This window comes from Notamacropus eugenii, chromosome 2, assembly GCF_028372415.1.
Source record: "Notamacropus eugenii isolate mMacEug1 chromosome 2, mMacEug1.pri_v2, whole genome shotgun sequence".
NCBI lineage: Eukaryota > Metazoa > Chordata > Mammalia > Diprotodontia > Macropodidae > Notamacropus > Notamacropus eugenii.
In genome coordinates, this window is record NC_092873.1 from 464,573,180 (window position 1) to 464,593,105 (window position 19,926).

At 39.0% G+C, this 19,926-nt stretch overlaps 1 protein-coding gene across 1 annotated transcript in view; it reads left to right on the forward strand.

Annotated features, from left to right (window-relative positions):
• The window catches only part of STX6 (syntaxin 6), a 52,038-nt gene that overhangs the window by 25,225 nt on the left and 6,887 nt on the right, over window positions 1-19,926 (forward strand). The window contains exons 5-7 of the mRNA XM_072648483.1: window positions 8,188-8,310; window positions 9,563-9,669; window positions 18,161-18,255. Coding sequence (XP_072504584.1) covers window positions 8,188-8,310; window positions 9,563-9,669; window positions 18,161-18,255 — 325 coding nt within the window. The remainder of the gene's footprint in view (window positions 1-8,187; window positions 8,311-9,562; window positions 9,670-18,160; window positions 18,256-19,926) is intronic.

Consider the following 19,926-nt stretch of genomic DNA (forward strand, 5'->3'; position numbering starts at 1 on the left):
TCCATGGAAAAGTGGGAGGATTGAAGGTGTGAATGGTTGCATGTGCTGTCACATTAAGGCAAAGTATTCACTGGACTACTACACACACACACACACACACACACACACTTTTTGTTGTAACAAAACCACAAACACCTCCATTTTTTGTTGTAACACATAACATGTATGCACATACATTACACCCCAATTGCTAGGTCGGGCAGGGAGTATGTGGGAAATTCTTAAATGAAGATGAAAAAACCAAAGGTACTCTAATACAAATGAAAAATTAAACTAAGGTGAGTATTTTGGTCTATAGAACCTTTTTCTGGCTCCAACAAGAATATGGTGCCCTTTCACATGCTTTCAGTATGTGACACATATACTTTGGGGTTAATGTTTTGGACAGGATTATATTCTGTTATTGCTATTCCATTTATTATGCTGTGTTTATTTCTGTAAATTTTATGTGATACTTTATTTTGCCTAGGACCAAGAACTACAGATATTAGTGACAAGATATCATTTGATTTAAATGACTTACCTTAAATCTGTCCTAAAAGATTATTTCAAAGTAAAATAGTCCTTATGGCACTTCTTGATTCTCAAAAGGTTTATCCGAGTCAAATTGACTCATTAGACTAGTTTATGTAATAGAGTTAGGTATTAAGTCCTTACAAAATTGAAACTCATAGGTGGGAACTTGTAGATTCCTTTTATGTTTGCAAAAGCTAATATTAGACCTTAGTGAGAGGAGATCATTAACTTTTTAAAAACAACCATTTAGATTTTTTAATTTGTTTTGCAGTCTAAAAATCTGTTTTTCAGAATAGTTACTATTCTTCATCTCTACCTTAATCTGCCCCAGTTTTTCCCTTACGCTCCAGAGCAGCTCTTGAAGCTAGTCCACGGCCATAACCAGGCTATTTTTGGAGTTCCTCTTTGATTCTGTTTTTCATTTCAGTCTCATTTTAGAGGAAGTTGAATAACAATACCTAAAATAGTTGTGATGATGGTAGACCACATACGTATCCTCATAATTATACTACATTTAAGTTTTGCCCTAGTTCATTAACTTTTTCTTTTTTTTTTTTACAAGGTCTTGGTGTTCATTGAAAGAGTCACCTTAAACGTTTAGAACAATAGGGAAAAATCTGAATTCACCATTATACAAGGTTGCATTTTCTGTAGCTCATCTTTGAGCCATCATTAGCTTATACCTCTGTAGTCTTGCTTCAGAGAATTGAAAAAGAATACCATTACATATTTTTAAAAAGATTAACTGCCTGCTTCATGTTTTTGAGACATGATCAGTTCAGGACTGTATTTTACCCAAAGATGTATATTTGTTACAAGCATTTTTATTTTCCTTTTTTCCAGTGGTGGGAGGGAAAGGAGAGAAAATCAACTACTATGAAGTAATTGATAGTTAAATAGTTGATAAGTAAGATAAATCTGGAAAAGTTAATTTAAAAACATAAACTGTTCCTAGAAAACAAAAGTTAAATAAAATGGTGTGTATGTAGGTTACTTTTCTTAGCATTCTTTGGTAATTTGTTAAGGCATCTGGTCCTCATTTTCAGTCAACTTTGAGAGAAATGTATAGGGCTAAGGTTGATTCTAAAAACAATGGAGAGTACCTTCAATCTTTGCCCTTTTGTGAATGTGCTTTTTTCTACCTCCTCTCTCTTTTTCCATTTTTATCCTCTCCCCTCAGGTGGCTATAACCAAGGGCTATTCCCTGACTTTGGTACCCTTTTAAGACCAGCCTTACCATGGGTCTAGTGTTTTCATTCTCTATCACATTCATAGAATCTGAAAAATTAATTCACCCTGAAGGAGTTAATTACTAATAATGATTAAATACCCATCCAAATGAGGTCATGGGAAAAAAACAAAACAAAACAAAACAAATCCCAGAAGTCCGCAGTCGTCAGAGTACACAAGTACCCCTCACCTACAGTCCTCTCTACAATCTCTGTCTCCTGCCCTACCCCTACCCCCAACCAGATGGAAGCTGACTCCAAAGTATTACAAATCTTCAACCTCTTCCTATCAGACTTTTATCTTAAACGTTCCTTAAATCCCAGTAAAAGGAATTTTTGAAAAGAAATGGGCAAAGTTAAAGTTAGATTCAATTTTTGATTTTGTTGGGGTTTTTTAAAAATTAATTTGTTTCCATTTTTCAACAATCACTTCCATAAGTTTTAAATGTTCTACTCTTCCCTCCCCAAGATGGCATGCAATCTCATATGGGTTCTACACTTACAGTCTTATTAAACACATTTTCACATTAGTCATGTTGCATAGGAGAACTAAAACGAATGAGAAAAACTAAAACATAACATAGCACAAGAGAAAATAGTCTGCTTCATTCTGTTTTCCATTTCCATAGTTCTTTCTCTGGGTGTGAATGGCATTTTGCATCAAGAGACCTTTGGGAATGTTTTGGGTCTTTGCATCACTGTGAAGGGCTGACTGTATCAGAAACTATCCTTGCACCCTCTGACTATTACTGTGTATAATGTTCTCCTGGGTCTGCTCATTTCACTCAGCATCAGTTTATATAAGTCTTTGCAGGTTTCTCTGAAGTCCACCTGTTCGTCATTTCTTATAGCACAATAGTATTCCATTATATTCATATACCACAACTTGTTTAGCCATTCCCCAGTTCATGGGTATCCCCTCAATTTCCAGTTTTTGGCCACCACAAAAAGAGCTGCTATAAATATTTTTGTACATGTGAGACCTTTTCCCATTTTTATGATCTCTTTGGGATACAGCCCTAGAAGCAGTTTTTCTGGGTCAAAGGATATGTACATTTTTGTAGTCCTTGGGGCATAGTTCCAAATTGCTCTCCAGAATGGATCAGCTCACAGTTCTACCAACAACGAATTGGTGTTCCAACTCTCCCACATCGCCAACATTTATCATCTTCCTATTTTGTCATTTGGTACCTCAGAGTTGTTTTGATGTGCTTCTCTACTCAATAGTGATTTAGACAATTTTTTCATATGAGTATAGATAGCTTTAATTTCTTCCTCTGAAAACTGCCTGTTCATATCCTTTGACCACTTATCAACTGGAGAATGACTCAGTTCTCTGTATATTTTACAAATGAAGCCTTTATCACAGCGACTAGTTGTAAAAATTCTTTCCCAGTTTCCTGCTTCCCTCCTAAACTTGGTTGCATTGGCTTTGTTTGTGCAAAGATTTTTCAGTTTCAGGTAATCAAAATTATCCATTTTGCATTTCATAATGTTCTCTATTCTTGTTTGGTCATAAATTCCTCCATTCTCCATAAATCTGACAAATAAATATATTATTCCATGCTCCCCTAATTTGTTTATAGTATCAGCCTTTATATCTAGATCTTGTACCCATTTGGACTTCATTCTTGTGTACAGTGTCAGGCATTGGTCTATGCCCAGTTTCTACTACCCTATTATCCAGTTTCCCAGCAGTTTTTGTGACACAGTGAGTTCTTAACCCAGAAACTGGGGTCCTTGGGTTTATCAAACACTAAACTGCTATAATCATTGACAGCTGTGTCTTGTGTACCTAACCTATTCCACTAATCTACTGTTGTTGCTTTTTTTTAATTGAATTTCCTGTCCATCAGTGAAGCAACATCTAAGCTTTACATTACATGATAGCCCTGCCATGCTCAGAGCCCTCTTAGGTTGTGACCCTTTCTTCTGACCAGGAACCTGGAACTTGGTGCTCTCGGACTCTTGCCTAATTTCCCCTGTATCCTTAGCTGTCTCTCCTAGTAACCAAAACTCTCCTAGTCATTAGCGTCTATGAATTCTGGCCTTCTGACTGTCCTTTTGGCTATGACATTCTGCTTTCCCAAGCTATATCTTACTAATTCTCTCTGCTAATCAACAAATATGGACTTGACTTCAAAATGCTCTTTGAAAATTTCAGCATAAATGAGGTATTTGTTAAGAAAATCAAGTCCTCCAAACCAAACTGACCCCTTTGGTATCCAAATTTACAACCTTTTGGGAACATAACTGATCTGGGACTGCCTTAGCAGTGCTTTGTGATTTTGCCTTTCTTTAGAGTCATGAGCTGGTGAGTTCTGAGAGAAGTTTGGAAAAGATCTAGTAATGTGCCTTCTCTTCAGTTCCAAGGGTTTTCCCAATGATTAAATCTAAACATGCTTTTTATTAAGTCTAATGAAGGAGAATATGGCTTTTTGGGCCACCACTGGTATATTATGGAGGTAAGTCCCTGCTTATGTTACTGCCAAATTTATTGATTAATTCAGTCAATCTTTTATCAGTATCTTTCCAGGAACAACAGCTAATCAAAAGATTGAGTGGCTGTGTCATTATCTTCTGAATCGTCCTATTCCCTATTATGAAATGAGCTAGCACACGTAGTTCTAGGAAGGCATGGAAGAGTCCAATTGAATGGACTCCAATTGAATCGTACTGACCTTAATCACTCTTTGTCTATATATCAGAGAGTATATTGAGCCTAGGAGTCAAAGCAAGACTCTTTCAGTGGTCCAGTCCCTACATGACTCAGACCCTAATGACTACAGTGCTGCCCTGTTAGCCCATAATCAGGGTGCTTGAATCCTCCAGGTACCATAAGAGATAGTTTTTCTAAGTTAACTCTGGTAAGAAATGCCTAGTGTCAACTATCCAACCTTTCCTTGCATAGGATGTACTTTGTATAATATTGCCTCAGACCATTTTATACCAACCAAATTCTGCTATAACGTGGCAAAATTGTGTTCCAGCCTCATTGTTGAAATGGTTGGCTGTTTTAACGTTGCTCCTATGAAATGAGTGTCCCCATTCCATAGTAATTTCATTTGATGTGAAGTTTTTATGGAACCAATTTCCAGTGATAGACAAGAAATTCCTATACTGTAGGGATCCCAGTATAAGGACTTCCCTGGAGAGGAGGGACGCACAGTCGTGGAATTTTACTGTAAGTTCGGCCATTCATACTTATCTATATTTCTCCTTGTTTTATACCTTCCATGCTTAGTTCTAATGTGCTAGTGGTAGTGTTATAAGATTAGGCTTTTGTATCTCAAAGAGAAATTCTGTTAACAACTGAAAACAAACATTCTGGTGACTCCTCCTACTTGTCTGGTCATGGTTGAAACTACTGATAGATGTTCCTGAATAGATATTTGTCCCCTGAACTGAACAGGTATTTGCGGTTTAACAGTGGACAATGCCCAGATCCATAAGAATAATTCAAAAAGGGGGCAGGGCCAAGATGACAGAGTAGAAGGAAGCTGACTAAGCTCCCATCCACAACTCCTTCAGAGCTATAAAATACACCAGAATGAATACTGATGGAGAAAGAAAAAGTCACAGTGAGTCGTTTGCCTGACCCAGGTTGGCAGAGGGAGGCAGACAAAGAAGTCTGCAGACACTGAGGACAATCAAGGCATAAGCACATGGCCTGAGGAGCATCCTACTACCTAGAGAGAGACTGTATACCACTACAAAAGGAGGTCTTGGACTCATACTGGGGCACCCTAGGCTCAGACCAGTGTATTGCTGTGGGGACAAGTACCAAATGGCAGCTTTGCTGCCCACTATCCAGTCCTGGGTTGAAAATGAAGGGAGCCTATCAAACCACTCACTCTCTCCAGTAGGAAGGCTCTAGGCAGTTTACCAAGAAAGTAAGTCCAGAAGCCAGCAGCAGCAGTGTTGTGGCTCAGATTAAAGCTCAGAGCAGGGTCTCACCTCCAGCATCTAGCAACCTTCAGAGAAATAGCCAGGGCAGGCAACTCAGACTGAAGGGGAGCCTACAGTTCTTCACTTTGAACCAACAGAGCTTTGCTCAGGTAAAGAACTTGCGGAGGTCAGACCAAGGGAGCAGCAATTGAACTTTGCCTTCTTTGGGAGTGCTGATGACTTGTAAGTCCAAGCCTATCCGAGATCCTACAATAATATAACCCTCCGTAACCCAAGAAAACAGCAAAAAGACCAGCCCAGGCCATCCCTCCAGAAATGTGGCAGAACCCAGCCTTGACGCCAAGTCTAAAGTCAAGAAGAATGGGCAAACACTAAAAGGAGCCTTTGTTGGTAGCAGGGATACTCAAGACACAGATGCAGAAGAGAATGATTCCAAAACATCTACAAACAGTGTCTCAGAGAAAAACATCTTGGACACAAAGTCACACCAGAATTCCTGGAAGAAATGAAGCAAGAGTTTAGAAAAGAGTTATTATAAGTGGGATGAAAGTGCTTTAGGAAAAAATTTGAAAAGCGAGAGCTATGGAAGAAAGAATTGGAAAGAGAATTAACAGTAACAAGTGTTTCAAAACATTTCCCAGGCAACAGACTTCCTGAAAATTCAGGTGGACCAAATAGAAGCCTACGATTTCACAAAGCATCAAGAAATATTAAAACAGTCAAAAGTCAGAGAAAATGTCTCTAATAGCAAAAACAAATGACCTGGAAAACAGATCAAGGAGAAGAAAAATCACTAGACTACATGAGGGCGGCTGAGAGAGTGCTGGACCTGGAGTCAGGAAGATTCCTCTTCCTGAGTTCAGTTCTGGCCTCAGACACTGTGTGACCCTGGGCAAGTCGCTCAACCCTGTTGGCCTGCATTTCTTCATCTGCAGAATGAGAGAATGAGAATCTGCAGAATGGAGAAGGAAATGGCAAACCCTTCCAAGTGTTTTCTTTGCCAAGAAAACACCAAACAGGCTCCTGAAGAATCAGGACTAAAACGCAACTGAACCACAACAAAGACTACATAAACTCCAGCTCATCTTATTTCAGGCAGTCTTCAAATAAAATTTCCTGGATCTCTTGGAACCAGAAGGTAAAATGGAAATAGAAGGAATTTACCAGTTACCTCCTGCAAAAAACCCCAAATGAAAACTCCCAGGAATATCACAGACAAAAACCAGAGCTTCCAGGTCAGAGGGGAAAAAAATCTACAAGCAGCCAGAAGGAAAGAATTCAAGAACCCCAAGGAGCCAGAATAAGAATCACCCATGATTAGCAGCTACCACTGTACAGCAACAAACTTGGAATGCAATTTTCTGGAAGGCAAAGGAATATCAGCTGAGAACAACTTAACCAGCAAAACTGAGTATAATATTAAAAGAGGGGGAAATGGCCCTTTAATGAAATAGACTTCCAAGTATTCCTGATGAAAAGGCCAGAGCTTCAGAGAAACTTTGAAATTCAAACACAACAATGAAAAGAAGCATTAAAAAGAAAGTACTAATGAATAATGATAAAGCACTAATCAGGGATAAACAGCTTGCATTCAGATGTGGGGAGATGATACATGTATCCCTCTGAACCCTGTCATCAGTAGGGATCATAGAATGAATTAGCCTGGGAATTGTTCTGTTATGTCTTGATGATCTTAAGAAAAAAATGGAAACAGAACAGAAGAGGAATACATTAGGGGAGGGGGAGAAGGGAAAGGAGGAATAGAGAAAATTATCTTGTATAGTTAGGAGTTGCACAAGTAGTTATCTATACAGACAAGGAGAAGGTTAAGGGGAGTGACCGATGCTTGAACCTCACTGTCACCTGAACTGTTCAAAAAAAGAAAGAATACACATACACACACACATACATAGCTGCAGAGCGTTGGCTACAACTTAACAGGTAAATAGGAGAGAAAGAGGAAGAAGTGAGGAGGGAGAATTAGAGTAATTGGGGAAGGATTAGCTCTAAGCAAAACAAAAGTTAAGGATGTACAAAAATATTCATAACTTTTTTGAAAGGGCCAAGTATGGGAATCTGAGACGGTGCACATAAATTGGAGAATGGATAAACACGTTCTGGTATACAAATGAACTCTTAGTGCAATAACCAACCAGGATTTCAGAAGACTGATGATGAAACAAAACAGGCTGCACAGGCTGCCTGTCTCCTGATGTAGAAGTGAGAAGGACTCAAAATGCAGAATGAGACAAATAGTTTTTGGACATGACTGTTGTGGAGATTTGTTTGGATTGATTCTGCATCTTTCTGAAGGGTTGTGTTTGACCTGTGCTCTCAGGGGGCGTGGTTTGGTGGGGAGGGAAAGGAGGTACAACTATGCTGACTAAAACAAGTGGAAACATCCTTATGTTGGCAGCAGGCCTGTTGTAGAACAGAGCTGAAAAGTGTTTCATTCAGGATGGTTTCTAGAACACCGTGACACCTGAACAACTTGGAGACATACAGTTGTTCTGTTGTGTTTTGACTCCTCTAGGCACTGCTAGGAGAAAGTGGTGGTCAGAGTTGGAGTGCTGGCCCAGAGAAGTATGGCCGCCTTGATCGAGAGCTGCAGCGCGCCAATGCCAACTTCATTGAGGAGCAGCATGCCCAGCAGCAGGTATGTGGCCCAAAAGCCTCCACGTTAATTGAGAAAAGGGAAGAGTGAAGGATGACAGAAGCCCATTTAGCTTCCTCTAATTAACAGCCACCACGTTTGCCATCTTAGTGGCATGTGAGCCTCTGACTAGGTCTTTTCCTGTAGTTGAGGGCATTGTTTTCTTGATGTATAATTGTAGTTAAAGGGTGTAAGACCTCTTAGCATGCTTCTCTGTTTCAAGAGGACTGGGATTGCTTATAGGTCTTTTGAAAAGCAGGCCAGACATCCAGAAATAAGAGACAAGGCTGTGCATTTAAAAAGAAAACCTCCTTCATAACCCCCACTCAGCCACTTGGCTGTTTGTTCATTTACACAAAGGCACTCTTAGAAAAATTGAGTTCTTGTTTCTTTATTGAAAAGCTATCCATTGGCACCATTGTGTATTCAAATGATAGACCTTTTAAGGGGACAGGGAGAGAGGGAAGAGACAAGGGAGAAAAGGGAAATTGAACTCACCATCTCCATTTTCTTGCTTTTTTTAGTGCAGTTGCATGTTTAGAAAAGTCAGGTTTGGATTATACTTAGATTTGAAAGATTATTTCCTCATTTCAGTTTTATGCACACATAAGTTATGGGGCTTTTATTAGTTGCTATTAATGAGTAACCACTTTAGATACTTGATTTAGTATTGGTAGTCATCAAACTAATAAAAAATGAGTATGGAAAAGATTATGATTACAAAATGGAAAAACTAATTAGACTAGTAGCCAGGGGTGTCATTGAAACATGTAGGTGTGGTGGCACCAATGGTTTGTCCCTGAAGAAGAGGAAAATGCGTGGTTTGCACTTGTGACCACACATAGCTGCTAGAATCTGCCATTTACCCTCATTCTAGTGTTCTCGAATTCTTCTAATGAGGGGCCGCTTCTTTCCCAAAGCTCCTGTGCTTCAGTGATCCTTCATGTTATTCTCCTGGGTAATATTTAAACTCTACAGCTAGACTCAAAACTTGCTTCAGCCCAGTGATGAAGGTCTTTTTCACTGAGGCCCCGCTGATTTGTACTCACATAGGGGTAAGCAGATGATACCAGCAGCCTGCCAGTCTTACCTTTCAAGTCATCCGTTCCTGGGAGAGAGAGAGTTGGGCCCCTGATCTCTGGTCTTTGCTTCTTAACTTCATCCAGTTGGCAGAGCAGGTAGCAGCTGCTAGAGGGTTGGGCTTGGGACCAGGTAAGATAGCTTGTAATTGATTTAACTGTTTCTTTGGCCCTAGCTGATTGTGGAGCAGCAGGATGAGCAGTTGGAGCTGGTCTCTGGCAGCATTGGGGTGCTGAAGAACATGTCACAGCGCATTGGTGGGGAACTGGAAGAACAGGCAGTGTGAGTATTGAGAAATAATCCCACTGTAGGGAAAAAAGGTTGGGTGAAGAGAGAAGCCATTCTCCAATGAGATGGGTAACCAGTGACTGGCACTTTCATAGCAGATAATGCTAAGAGATACTTTGTTTATGTTAAATATTTTGCTTAGGAACAGCTACTGCTAAAATGGAGCTAATGGAAAACTTAAAACATTTCACAGCCAATAAACATTCATCTAATTCCAGCATTTAAAAAAAAATACCATTAGAAAAAATAGTTGATTCTTCGTAATACGCGTATACATAGATGTAGAGCCAGAAGGGACCTCGCATATGATCTGGTCCATCCCCTTCAGGTTAGAGACTACGAGACTGATGGCCACCGAAACACATAACCAGAAGTGAGATTGTCTCCTGCATTCAGCAAGCATCTGTAAAGCTCCTACTGTCTACTGAGCAGAGTGTGCTAGGTACCAGAAATAGGAAAGGAAGAACAAAACAGTTCTTGTCCTCAGAGAGTCTGTATGCTATTGAGAGAAAACTCTGAACCATGAAAGTAAATTCAGAATATATCCAGAGGAATTTCTGAGGGAGGAAAATGGGATGGGGAAGGCATTAGTGACTGATGAGATCAGGAAAGGCCTTGTGCTGAAATGGCTACTTGAGCTTACCTTTGATGAAAATGACAGTCTTTAAATTTGAGATGAGGAGGGAGTGCCTTCCAGTCATGGGGGCATTGGGTACAGAGGTATGGTATGATAGGAGATGGAATGTTGTATGTGAGAAACACTGAGGAAAGAAAAAGAAGCAATGTGTAAGGGGGTGGGGGGAGGGAGCTCTATTTCAAAAGACTTTGAAAGTCAGACAGGAATTTGTCTTTTATCTTAGAGGCAATCAGAAGCCATCAGAGCTTCTTGAGCCAGGGAGAGATAGCCTCAGAGCCAAGCTTTAAGAATAGCTCCCTTTCCTTCTCCTCTTTGCCATCTCATGGACCAATGGCTCCCTTCATGCACAGAGCTACTGCCTTAGCTCAGACCCTCCTCACTTCTCACTTGAACCCTTGGAATAGTCTGTTCTGTCAGTCAGGCACCGAGCACTAGTTTTTTATTGCTGTCTTTGTACGTCACCTAAATTTTTCCTCCCTTCTTCCAGAAAACCATTCTATATAACACAGAATTTGTTTTTGAGAAAGAGAGGGAGAAAATCTACAAAATCAATCAGCACATCAAAAAAATCTGAAAATATTTTCAGTGTTCCTCATCCAGGTATTTCCCCACATTTGCAAAGGAGTTCTGGGGAAGTGCCTTCTCATAGCTTTTCTCTGGGGCTATGCTTGTTCCTTGTGATTCCATAATGGTCTCTTTCATTTGGTTATTGTTCCATTTAAATTGTTGTAGTCGTGTATATTGTGACCTTAGTTCTGTATTGATTCATGTAAGTCGGTCCATATTTCTCTGCTTCTCTTTATTCATAGTCATCATTTCTTGGAGTACAGTAATATTCCATCTATATCCCATGTTCCACAGTTTTTTCCCCAGTTGACAGGCATCTTCTTTGTTTCCAGTTCTTTGGTATTACAAAAAGTAATGCTTTAAATATATGGGGACTTTGTTCTTATCGGTGACTTCCTTGGAATATATATCTAGTAGAATGACTGGGACAAAGGGTATGGACTTCCCCAATTACATGTAAAAACTTTTTTAACATTCATTTTTAAAATTTTGAATTCCAAATACTCTCTTCCTCCCTCCCCATTCTCTTCATTGAGAAGGAAAGTGGTTCGATATAGGTTATACATGTGTAGTCATACAGAACTTATTTCCATATTAGTCATGTTGTAAAAGACAAACAAAATAGACCTTAAGAAAAATAAAGTTGAAAAAAGTATGCTTCAGTCTGTATTTAGACACCACCAGTTCTTTGTCTGAGGATGGATAGCAGTTTTCATCTTAAGTCCTTCAGAGTTGTCTCGTATTGTTGTGTTGAGGAGAATAGCTAAGTCATTCATAGCTGATCATCTTACAGTATTACTGTTACTTTGTACACAGTACATTTCACTTTGCATCAGCCCATGTAAGTCTTTCCAGGTTTTTCTGAGAGCATCCTGCTCATTATTTCTTTCTCTTTATGAATACAGACCTAGTTAGCTGCACTGCTAGGTCAAAGGGTAATGCATGGTTTTTTATAGCCCTTTGGGCACAGCTCCAAATTGTTCCAAAGAATGGTTGAATCACAACTCTACCAACAGTGTATTAATGTCTCATTTCTCCCACATCCCCTCCAACATTTGTCATTCTCATTTGCTATCTTATTAACCAATCCTGTTAGTCAGGTGGTACCTTAGAATTGTTTCAACTTGCATTCCTCCAGTCTAGCAATTTAGAGCACCTTCTCATATGACTATAGATTGCTTTGATTACTTCATCTGAAAGCTGTTTGTATCTCTTGATCATTCATCCAGTTTTTATAAATTTGACTCAGTTTTCTATATATTTGAGAAATGAGACCTTTCCCAGAGAAACTTGCCTCAAAATTTTTCAGTTACAACTGTTAAATGTATTTCCCTTTTTCCTATGCCCCCATTTATTCTGTTCTCCCACTCCTTTCACCTTGTCTGACCTCAGAAATATCTTGTTTCTGACTTCTACCTTCCCCAATCTGCCCTCCCTTCTATCACCTCCTCCCCCCTTCTCTTATCCCCTTCCTCTCTTACTTTCCTGTAGGGTAAGACAGATTTCTGTGTCCAATTGAGTGTGTATGCTATTTCTCGCTTTTTGCCAGTTCTGATGAGAATAAAGTTCATGCACTTCCCCCATCTTCCCCTCTTTTGTAAAAAATTTTTTCTTGCCTCTTATGTGAGATAAGATATCCTAGTCTACCCTTTCCTTTCCCTTTCTCCGAGTGCTTTTCTCTTTCTCACCCCTTAATTTTATTTTTTTAGATATCATCCCTTCATATACAACTCACACCTGTGCCCTCTGTATATACTCCTAACTGCCCCATTAATGAGAAAATTTTTATGAGTTACAAGTATCTTCCCATGTAAGAATGTAGACAGTGCAATCTTAAGTCCGTTATGATTTCCCTCTCCTGTTTACCTTTTTTAGGCTTCTCTTAAGTTTTGCATTTGAAAGTCATTTTTCCCCTGAAGGATTATACTCATGTTTGCTGAGTAGGTGATTCTTGGCTGTAATCCTAACCCCTTTGCCCTCTGGAATGTCACACTCCTAGTCAAAAACTCCAGTCTTTCAGTGTAGAATCTGCTAAATCTTGTGTTGTCCTGACTATGGCTTCATGGTATTTGAATTTTTTCCTTCTAGCTGTTTGCAGTATTCTCTCCTTGACCCTGGGGAGCTCTGGAATTTGGCTGTAATATTCCTGGGAGTTCTCATTTGGGGATCTCTTTCAGGAGGTTATTGGTGGATTCTTTCAATTTCTATTTTACTTTCTGGTTCTAGAACATCAGGGCCATTTTCCTTGATAATTGAAAGATGATTTTTAAATGATCTCTTTTGAATCTGTTTTCCAGGTCAGTTGTTTTTCCAGTGAGATACTTCGCGTTGTCTTATATTTTTTCATTCTTTTGGTTTTATTTTATTGTTTCTTGATTTCTTACAAAATCATTAACTTCCCTTTGCTCCGTTTTAATTTTTAAGGAATTACTTTCTTCAGTACCTCCTTTTTCCATTTTGCCAATTCTATTTTTAATTAAGGAGTTTTTTGTTCAGTGAATTTTTGTGCCTCTTTTTCAATTTAGCTAATTCTGCTTTTCAAGGTATTCTTTTCATTGGCTTTTTGTACCATTTTTACCATTTGGCGTATTCCGTTTTTTAAAGTGTTATTTTCTTCAGTATTTTTTGTATCTCCTTTAGCAAGCTGTTGACTTTTTTTTCGTGATTTTCTTGTATCACTTTCATTTCTTGTCCCAGTTTTTCTTCTACTTCTTACTTGATTTTCAAAATCCTTTTTGAGTCCTTCCATGCCCCAAAACCAATTGATTTTTTTTTGGAGGCTTTGAATGTTGGAGTTTTGACTTTGTTATCTTCTTTTGAGTATGTTTTGATCATCCTTGTCGCCATAGTAACTTTCTGTTGTCCAAATTTTTTTCTGTTGTTTGCTCATTTTTCCAGTGTATTTCTTGACTTTCAACAGATGGCGCATTGTACCAAGCTTCAGGGGTTTTGTGCAGCTGTTTTTAGGGATACTTCTAGGAACCTGTGAGGTTTTAGTTCTTCCAAGGTCATATCATCTAAGGAGAGGCGTGTTTACTACTTTCCTGGTCCGTAGTGTGGTCTGTGTGTGACCACAGGCACTCTTCTGCCCTGAAACTATAACAAGGGTCCCTGCTTCACTGCAGACACAAGTTGTGGTGTGCTAGTGCTCCTCCTTGCCCTGGGCTTGCCACCCAGGACTTCAGCCCAGATCTGAGTAGAGGCAGAACAACAGAGTCCTGCCCCAGTGCCAGCAGAGACTCCTGTAATCTCCTTCTCATCAGATTTTCAATGCCCTTACTGTCTGAGCTGAGAGCTCCAGAAGCAGATACTGCTGCTGCTGATTCAGTGGCTCCCAAGGCCTGCTTCTGGTTTGCTGGGGCCTGCTCTGTGCTCCACTCTCACGCGGGTGCAACAGACCTTTCCTGTCGACCTTGTAAATTGTCTTCGGCTGGAAAATCATTTCACCTGGCCTTTTGTGGGTTCTTCTGCTCCAGAAATTGTTTTGTGGCATTATTTAAAGGTGTTCAGAGGAGTTTTGGGAAGAGCTCAGGCGGGTCACCGCCTTTTCTCCACTACCTTGGCTGCATCACCCCTTTTTCCTTCTTAATTATCTCACTTAGTGATCTCATCAGCTTCTGTGGATTTAATTGATTCTGAGATCTTTTAATCCATCCCTTACCTCTCCCTTTAGTCTTGAATCTCCATATCGGTCATGCCTCATATTCAGCATGTTCAAAATTAAGCTCCTCTCCTCTCTACCTCACACCTCCCCTTAATAGAAGGATTTGTTCTGTGAAACTTTGACTCAGTCAAAAGGTCACACTCAAGTTCCTAGAAGTCCACATGTGGCCTCAAGGCTACAGATTCCCTACCCCTGGTCTAGCACATAGTAAGTTCTTTATAAATGCCTGTTGACTGACTGGAGGTCAGGTGAGAGATTAGGGCAGGATAAATAGATCTGAAATTTAATAGATTGAATTCATAGAAGCTGATGAAATCACCAAGAGGGAAAAGAAAAGAGGGCCAGCACAGGGCCTGAGTGAAGATCCAACAAAGGAGACTCAGAGGAGGAGGAATGGTCAGACAGGTTGGAGGAGAGAGTGATCAGTATGGAAGGATGCAGAGAGCTCAGGAATGCCAAGGAGTGAGAAAAGGCCTTTACAGCTCTACTGCCTAGCATGATCCCTTGCACAAAAAAAGGCACTTAAAAATGTTTATTCTAATTGAATTTTAAATGACCACCTTCTGTCTCTTATGCTTGGAAGTGTGACACCTAAGACTCTGTGTTTTTGGACATTGCATACATGCCAAACCTGTGACCTGAAAAGTACATTTTAACTTTCTGCAAATTATTTATAGAACCCTTATTCAGCACCTCATTTTCTAAAATTAATTATGAGCTAAAGGTTCACCAGAATATGAGAGAGGATGTCCTGTCTTACTCTAGTGATTTCATAAGTGAAGAATTACTTAACAGTTTGATTAAAAGCTGAATAATGGCTAATTAAAAAGAAAATTCTATTTCCACCATGCTCATTTGAGCTCTGTGAAATGAGTGTTTTTCCCCCTTACATTTTTTAACTCACCATTTTTCAAAAAGCTTTAAGTAGCTAAAAATACTCAGTCTTCCTTCTGTCAGCTCCCTTCTTTTTACTGTTTTCCCCAGCTTCTCATTGTCTCCCACCTCCCCTCAGTGGAAAGCATAGTTAAAGTAGACCACTTACTCCTATGGTGATGTTTATATTAGCTGTAAGGGCACCAAGGTCTAAGAGTATCAGAACATTTTTATACTTTGTGGTAGGCATTTTGTTTTGGGATGGAATGTGGGGAGAGACACACACACACACACACACACACACACACACAGAGAAAAATCTCGAATAAAGACTAGCTATAGTATGTTATCTGAATTCCCCTGAAGAGATAGATTGTTTGAATTCACTGTTGTTTATTTCCATTGGGATGGAGCCAGTGACCATATTTTACATGACTAACTTTGAATCGGGCAAACTCAGTGATGTGCGACCCCTTCAGAATTCCCTATTGGCACTAATCTGGCCATAGGTGTAGGACCACACTGATTTGGGCCTTAAAAGATTTGCAGAGTGCTTCCCATGCACCCTTATTAATCCTCATCCTGTGAGCAATTGGGTTTGTTCTCCTTGTTACACAGATAAGGAAACTAAAGGTCAAAGCACTTGACACCGGTGGGTACCACCTTTTAAGTGTCAGAAGCAAGATTCTGACCAGTATTTTCTTTTTTCCTTGCTGGTTAGAGAAGTGTTTTCCATTTGTAGCAATGATGATAATGATAGCTAGCATTTATATAGAGCTTTGAAGTTTATGAAGTGTTTCCCAAGTATTCTCTTTTGGCCCTTAGAGCAACACTGGGAGGTGACTGTTCATTATAAACTTCATCAACAGTGCAGATGTTAAGTAAGATACCCAACGAACAGAAACTGAACCTCTGGTACATGCAGTTTGTTTTGTTTTCTTCCCCTCCCCCAGAAAAGTATATATTAAATTGAACAAGTTAGTAATAAAACTGTCCAGAGTATGTCCCTAATGAAATTTTTGGTTCTGTATTTTTAACACTTAAATTTTTTCCTTTTTTAAAAAAAAATCACTTCTAATAACTCCTCTTCCTGTCTTGTAACAAATAAGCATGATCATACAAAACAAATCTACACATTCATTGACCAGGTCAAAAAAATGTATATTTCATTTTGCACTAAAGTCCATCAGTTCTGTCTCTACTGAGAGGCCTAGACAAATTTCATCTTCATTCCTCTGAGTTCATGATTGGTCTGCATTGATCAAGGCTCCTAAGTCTTTGAGAGTTGTTTCCTTCATTTGATTGTGATCATCATGTAAATTGTTCTGGTCCTACTTATTTTATGCTTCTTCAGTTCACACAAGTCTTCCTGAGGGTTTGATCTCTTCTTATATTTCATTCCTTACAGTTCACTAATGTGCCATTCCATCGATATGCTACATTTTGTTTAGCCATTCTCCAGTTGATGGACACCCATCCTGTTTCTTGCCTATCATTTTCTACTCTAACGTGCTGCTTCTTGGAGATTCTAATAGTAGTAAATGCATAAGTCCTGTCGTCGTTTTGGGCTGTGGGTGACATACATATACAATCAACTGATAGTTTCTTTAAATCAATGATGTGAAACTCAAATAAAAATATTGACTTAGAAAACCGCAAATTAACATTATCTATGTTTAATTGAATTTTTATCTATTTCATCAAACATTTTAAAGTTATGTCTTAATCTTGTTCAGACCCACTCTTTGCAGCCTCCAGGCCAGGCGTTTGAAACCTGGCTATAGATGACTGTTATGTGGATTTCATTGATATTTGATTTGATCATTCTAGAGAAACTCTCCACACCAGAGTAGATGGTTGCATGAGTTGTACTTCTCCCAATCCTCAGTCATATTCTGGGCTAGCCCTTTGGCCATCTGAGTAGGTGTCCAGATAACTGACACAAAGTCCATTGCTGGACTTGGCTTAAAAGACTTTGGAGCTTGGTTAGGACATGTGTCCTAGAACTTGGGCTCCCTTGGAATCCTCTTTGAGAACATGTAGAAGGCCCCAGTGGAGAAGATGTCAAATATAAGAGCTCACACTTACAATGTTTGACAGATTATTAAATGCTTTCTTTAGTATTTTGTAATAGCCTCATGAAGTAGAGAGTACAAATATTATTCCCATTTTTCAGATGAGGAAACAAACCCAGAAAAATATGCTCAAGATTATGTAGCCAGTAAGTGGCAGAGCTGGATCTGAAATCCAACACTGCTGACTCAGTGTCTAGTGAGTTTTGTTTGTTCGGTTTAGTTTTTGTTTTGTTTTGTTTTTAAGATACCACTAGTAACAATTATAGAAGGCCTTTTCAGTGCTGCGTCTCATAGTTTATTTGCTTGACAGAAGAGATGAGACACTTTAGGGAAACTGATAAAACACACAAGTGTGGTGTACTCTATTTTCCCTGGCTGTACTGCAGCTAGTGAATGGAGACTCATCTTATGTAAATCAGTTATCTTTTGTTAAAATGTGGTTTTTGTTTTTCTGGTGAGAAAGGAAGAGACTCATTTTGGAGAGTTAGTCCCTTGTATTATGAACGTAAGTCATTTTATGCCTTTAAAGTTCACAGAGGCTGTTTTAGCGTCTTGCCTCTCCTGTGATTCTGGGACTTTGCTTGTTAATTAGGTGTCAGGCCAGTACGTACGATGTGGTTTCTTTGTATTTGTTTACCATGTACTTTCTTCATTTACTTCTCTGTCCAGAATGTTAGACGACTTCTCGCATGAGTTGGACAGCACACAGTCCCGGCTGGACAATGTGATGAAGAAACTTGCAAAAGTGTCCCATATGACCAGCGGTAGGTACTGATCTTAAAAACCAACAATTATTTTCATTATAGGAGGGAGTAAACATGGGACAGCATGTTGCTCTTTAGGATTCTTGAAACCCTGATTGCCACAGACATCTTGATTTTTATCTTCCTACCCCCACTTTTCAGTATTTTATATGTATTGTTAATAGACTGAGGGAATGAGAATTTTCTATTTTTAACATGGAGATCTTGTGACATGATCTTGGCAAAAAGGAAATCAGTTTTCTTATTCCCTTTTTTATTATTTTTTGCACAGAGGCAGTTTCTACACAACAAAAAACTTTTCCTCTTTCCATCCCCTTTTGCCGGAATAAAGGACTTATTTAAAATAAGTGATAGAGAAGAGATTCTGCTGCCCCTTCTCATGCTTGTCCCTTAACATTTATCATCTGTCTAAAGGTCAGAGACCAATCCTTTGATCTTCTAAAGTCTAGATTAAATTAATTAAATTAATTTTTTAAATGTAATTAAAACCAATATCAGATATTTTTTTTTTGATTTCTATGCATTTTTATGGAGATATCTTAGTTAAATTTCTCTCTGTGACTCACATGTTTAATCATAGGATTTTTATTTTTGGATGGCATTTTTTTTTTTTTATTTTGTAATGTTTAACAATCACTGCCATACAATTGCGATTTTATCCCTCCCCACCTACTCCCCACTACCCCCCTCCCTCCCCACGACTGCATACAATTCTGTATAGATTCTACATATACTTTCCTATTGAGTATATTTTCACTATAGTCATGCTATGTAGTCAGACTAAGATAAATGAAAGAAATCGTATAACAAATCAGAACATGATACACAAATACATACACATACACAAACATGATCTGCTACAATATGTGAGTGACTTCCATATTTCTCTCTCTGAGTGTGGCCAATATCAGATATTTAAAGCAATTGGTTCAGTTGGTTTGTAAGGACTTAAGATTTTTTAAAACTAATAAATGGATGACAAAAAGCCTGTTTGATTCCTTGCCTTTTTGAAATTACAGCACTTGTCTTCTGCTTACATACCTCTCCCCTCCAAATTGCTGTAGAAACTGTATTTTTCAGGTTAATGTGAGTTTTTTTTAACTTAAGAGAACCCTCACTTTAACATTTGTTCTTGAGATAATTGGAGGCATTGATGGGATGTCCCAAGACTAGGATGGCAAATCCTAGTCCTGTCCCTTTAGTCTTATGTTACTTTTTCCTCCTTGACTAAATGTATGATAAACAATTAGTTTTTTGAAACAGGGCCTAAGTACATATTACACATAGTTTTGTAGAAAGATGATTTCTCTAAGAGATAGTAGTATTTTTGGAAATATTGTAAAGCACAGTGCCTGGCACAGAGTAGGCACTTACTCAGTGTTGGTTCTCGTTCTCCCTTGGAGGTTAGCCTCAAAGGAGAAGTTGGAGGTGGTCAGAGGTGGGTAGAGGAGAAATGGGCGTATTTCTAGGGCACACAAAAGGAGCCAAGGGATAGAGGGAGATTGCAGTTTAGAGAGCAGGAGTTTAGCCTCTTCTAAAACCTCCATACTTTGGTTTCATCCTTCAGTTGAAACTGCCCTTTACAATATTACCACTGGTCTCTTCATTGCCAGATCTCAGGGCCTTTTCTCAATTGTCATTCTCCTTTATCTCTTTCATACTGTTTTTCAC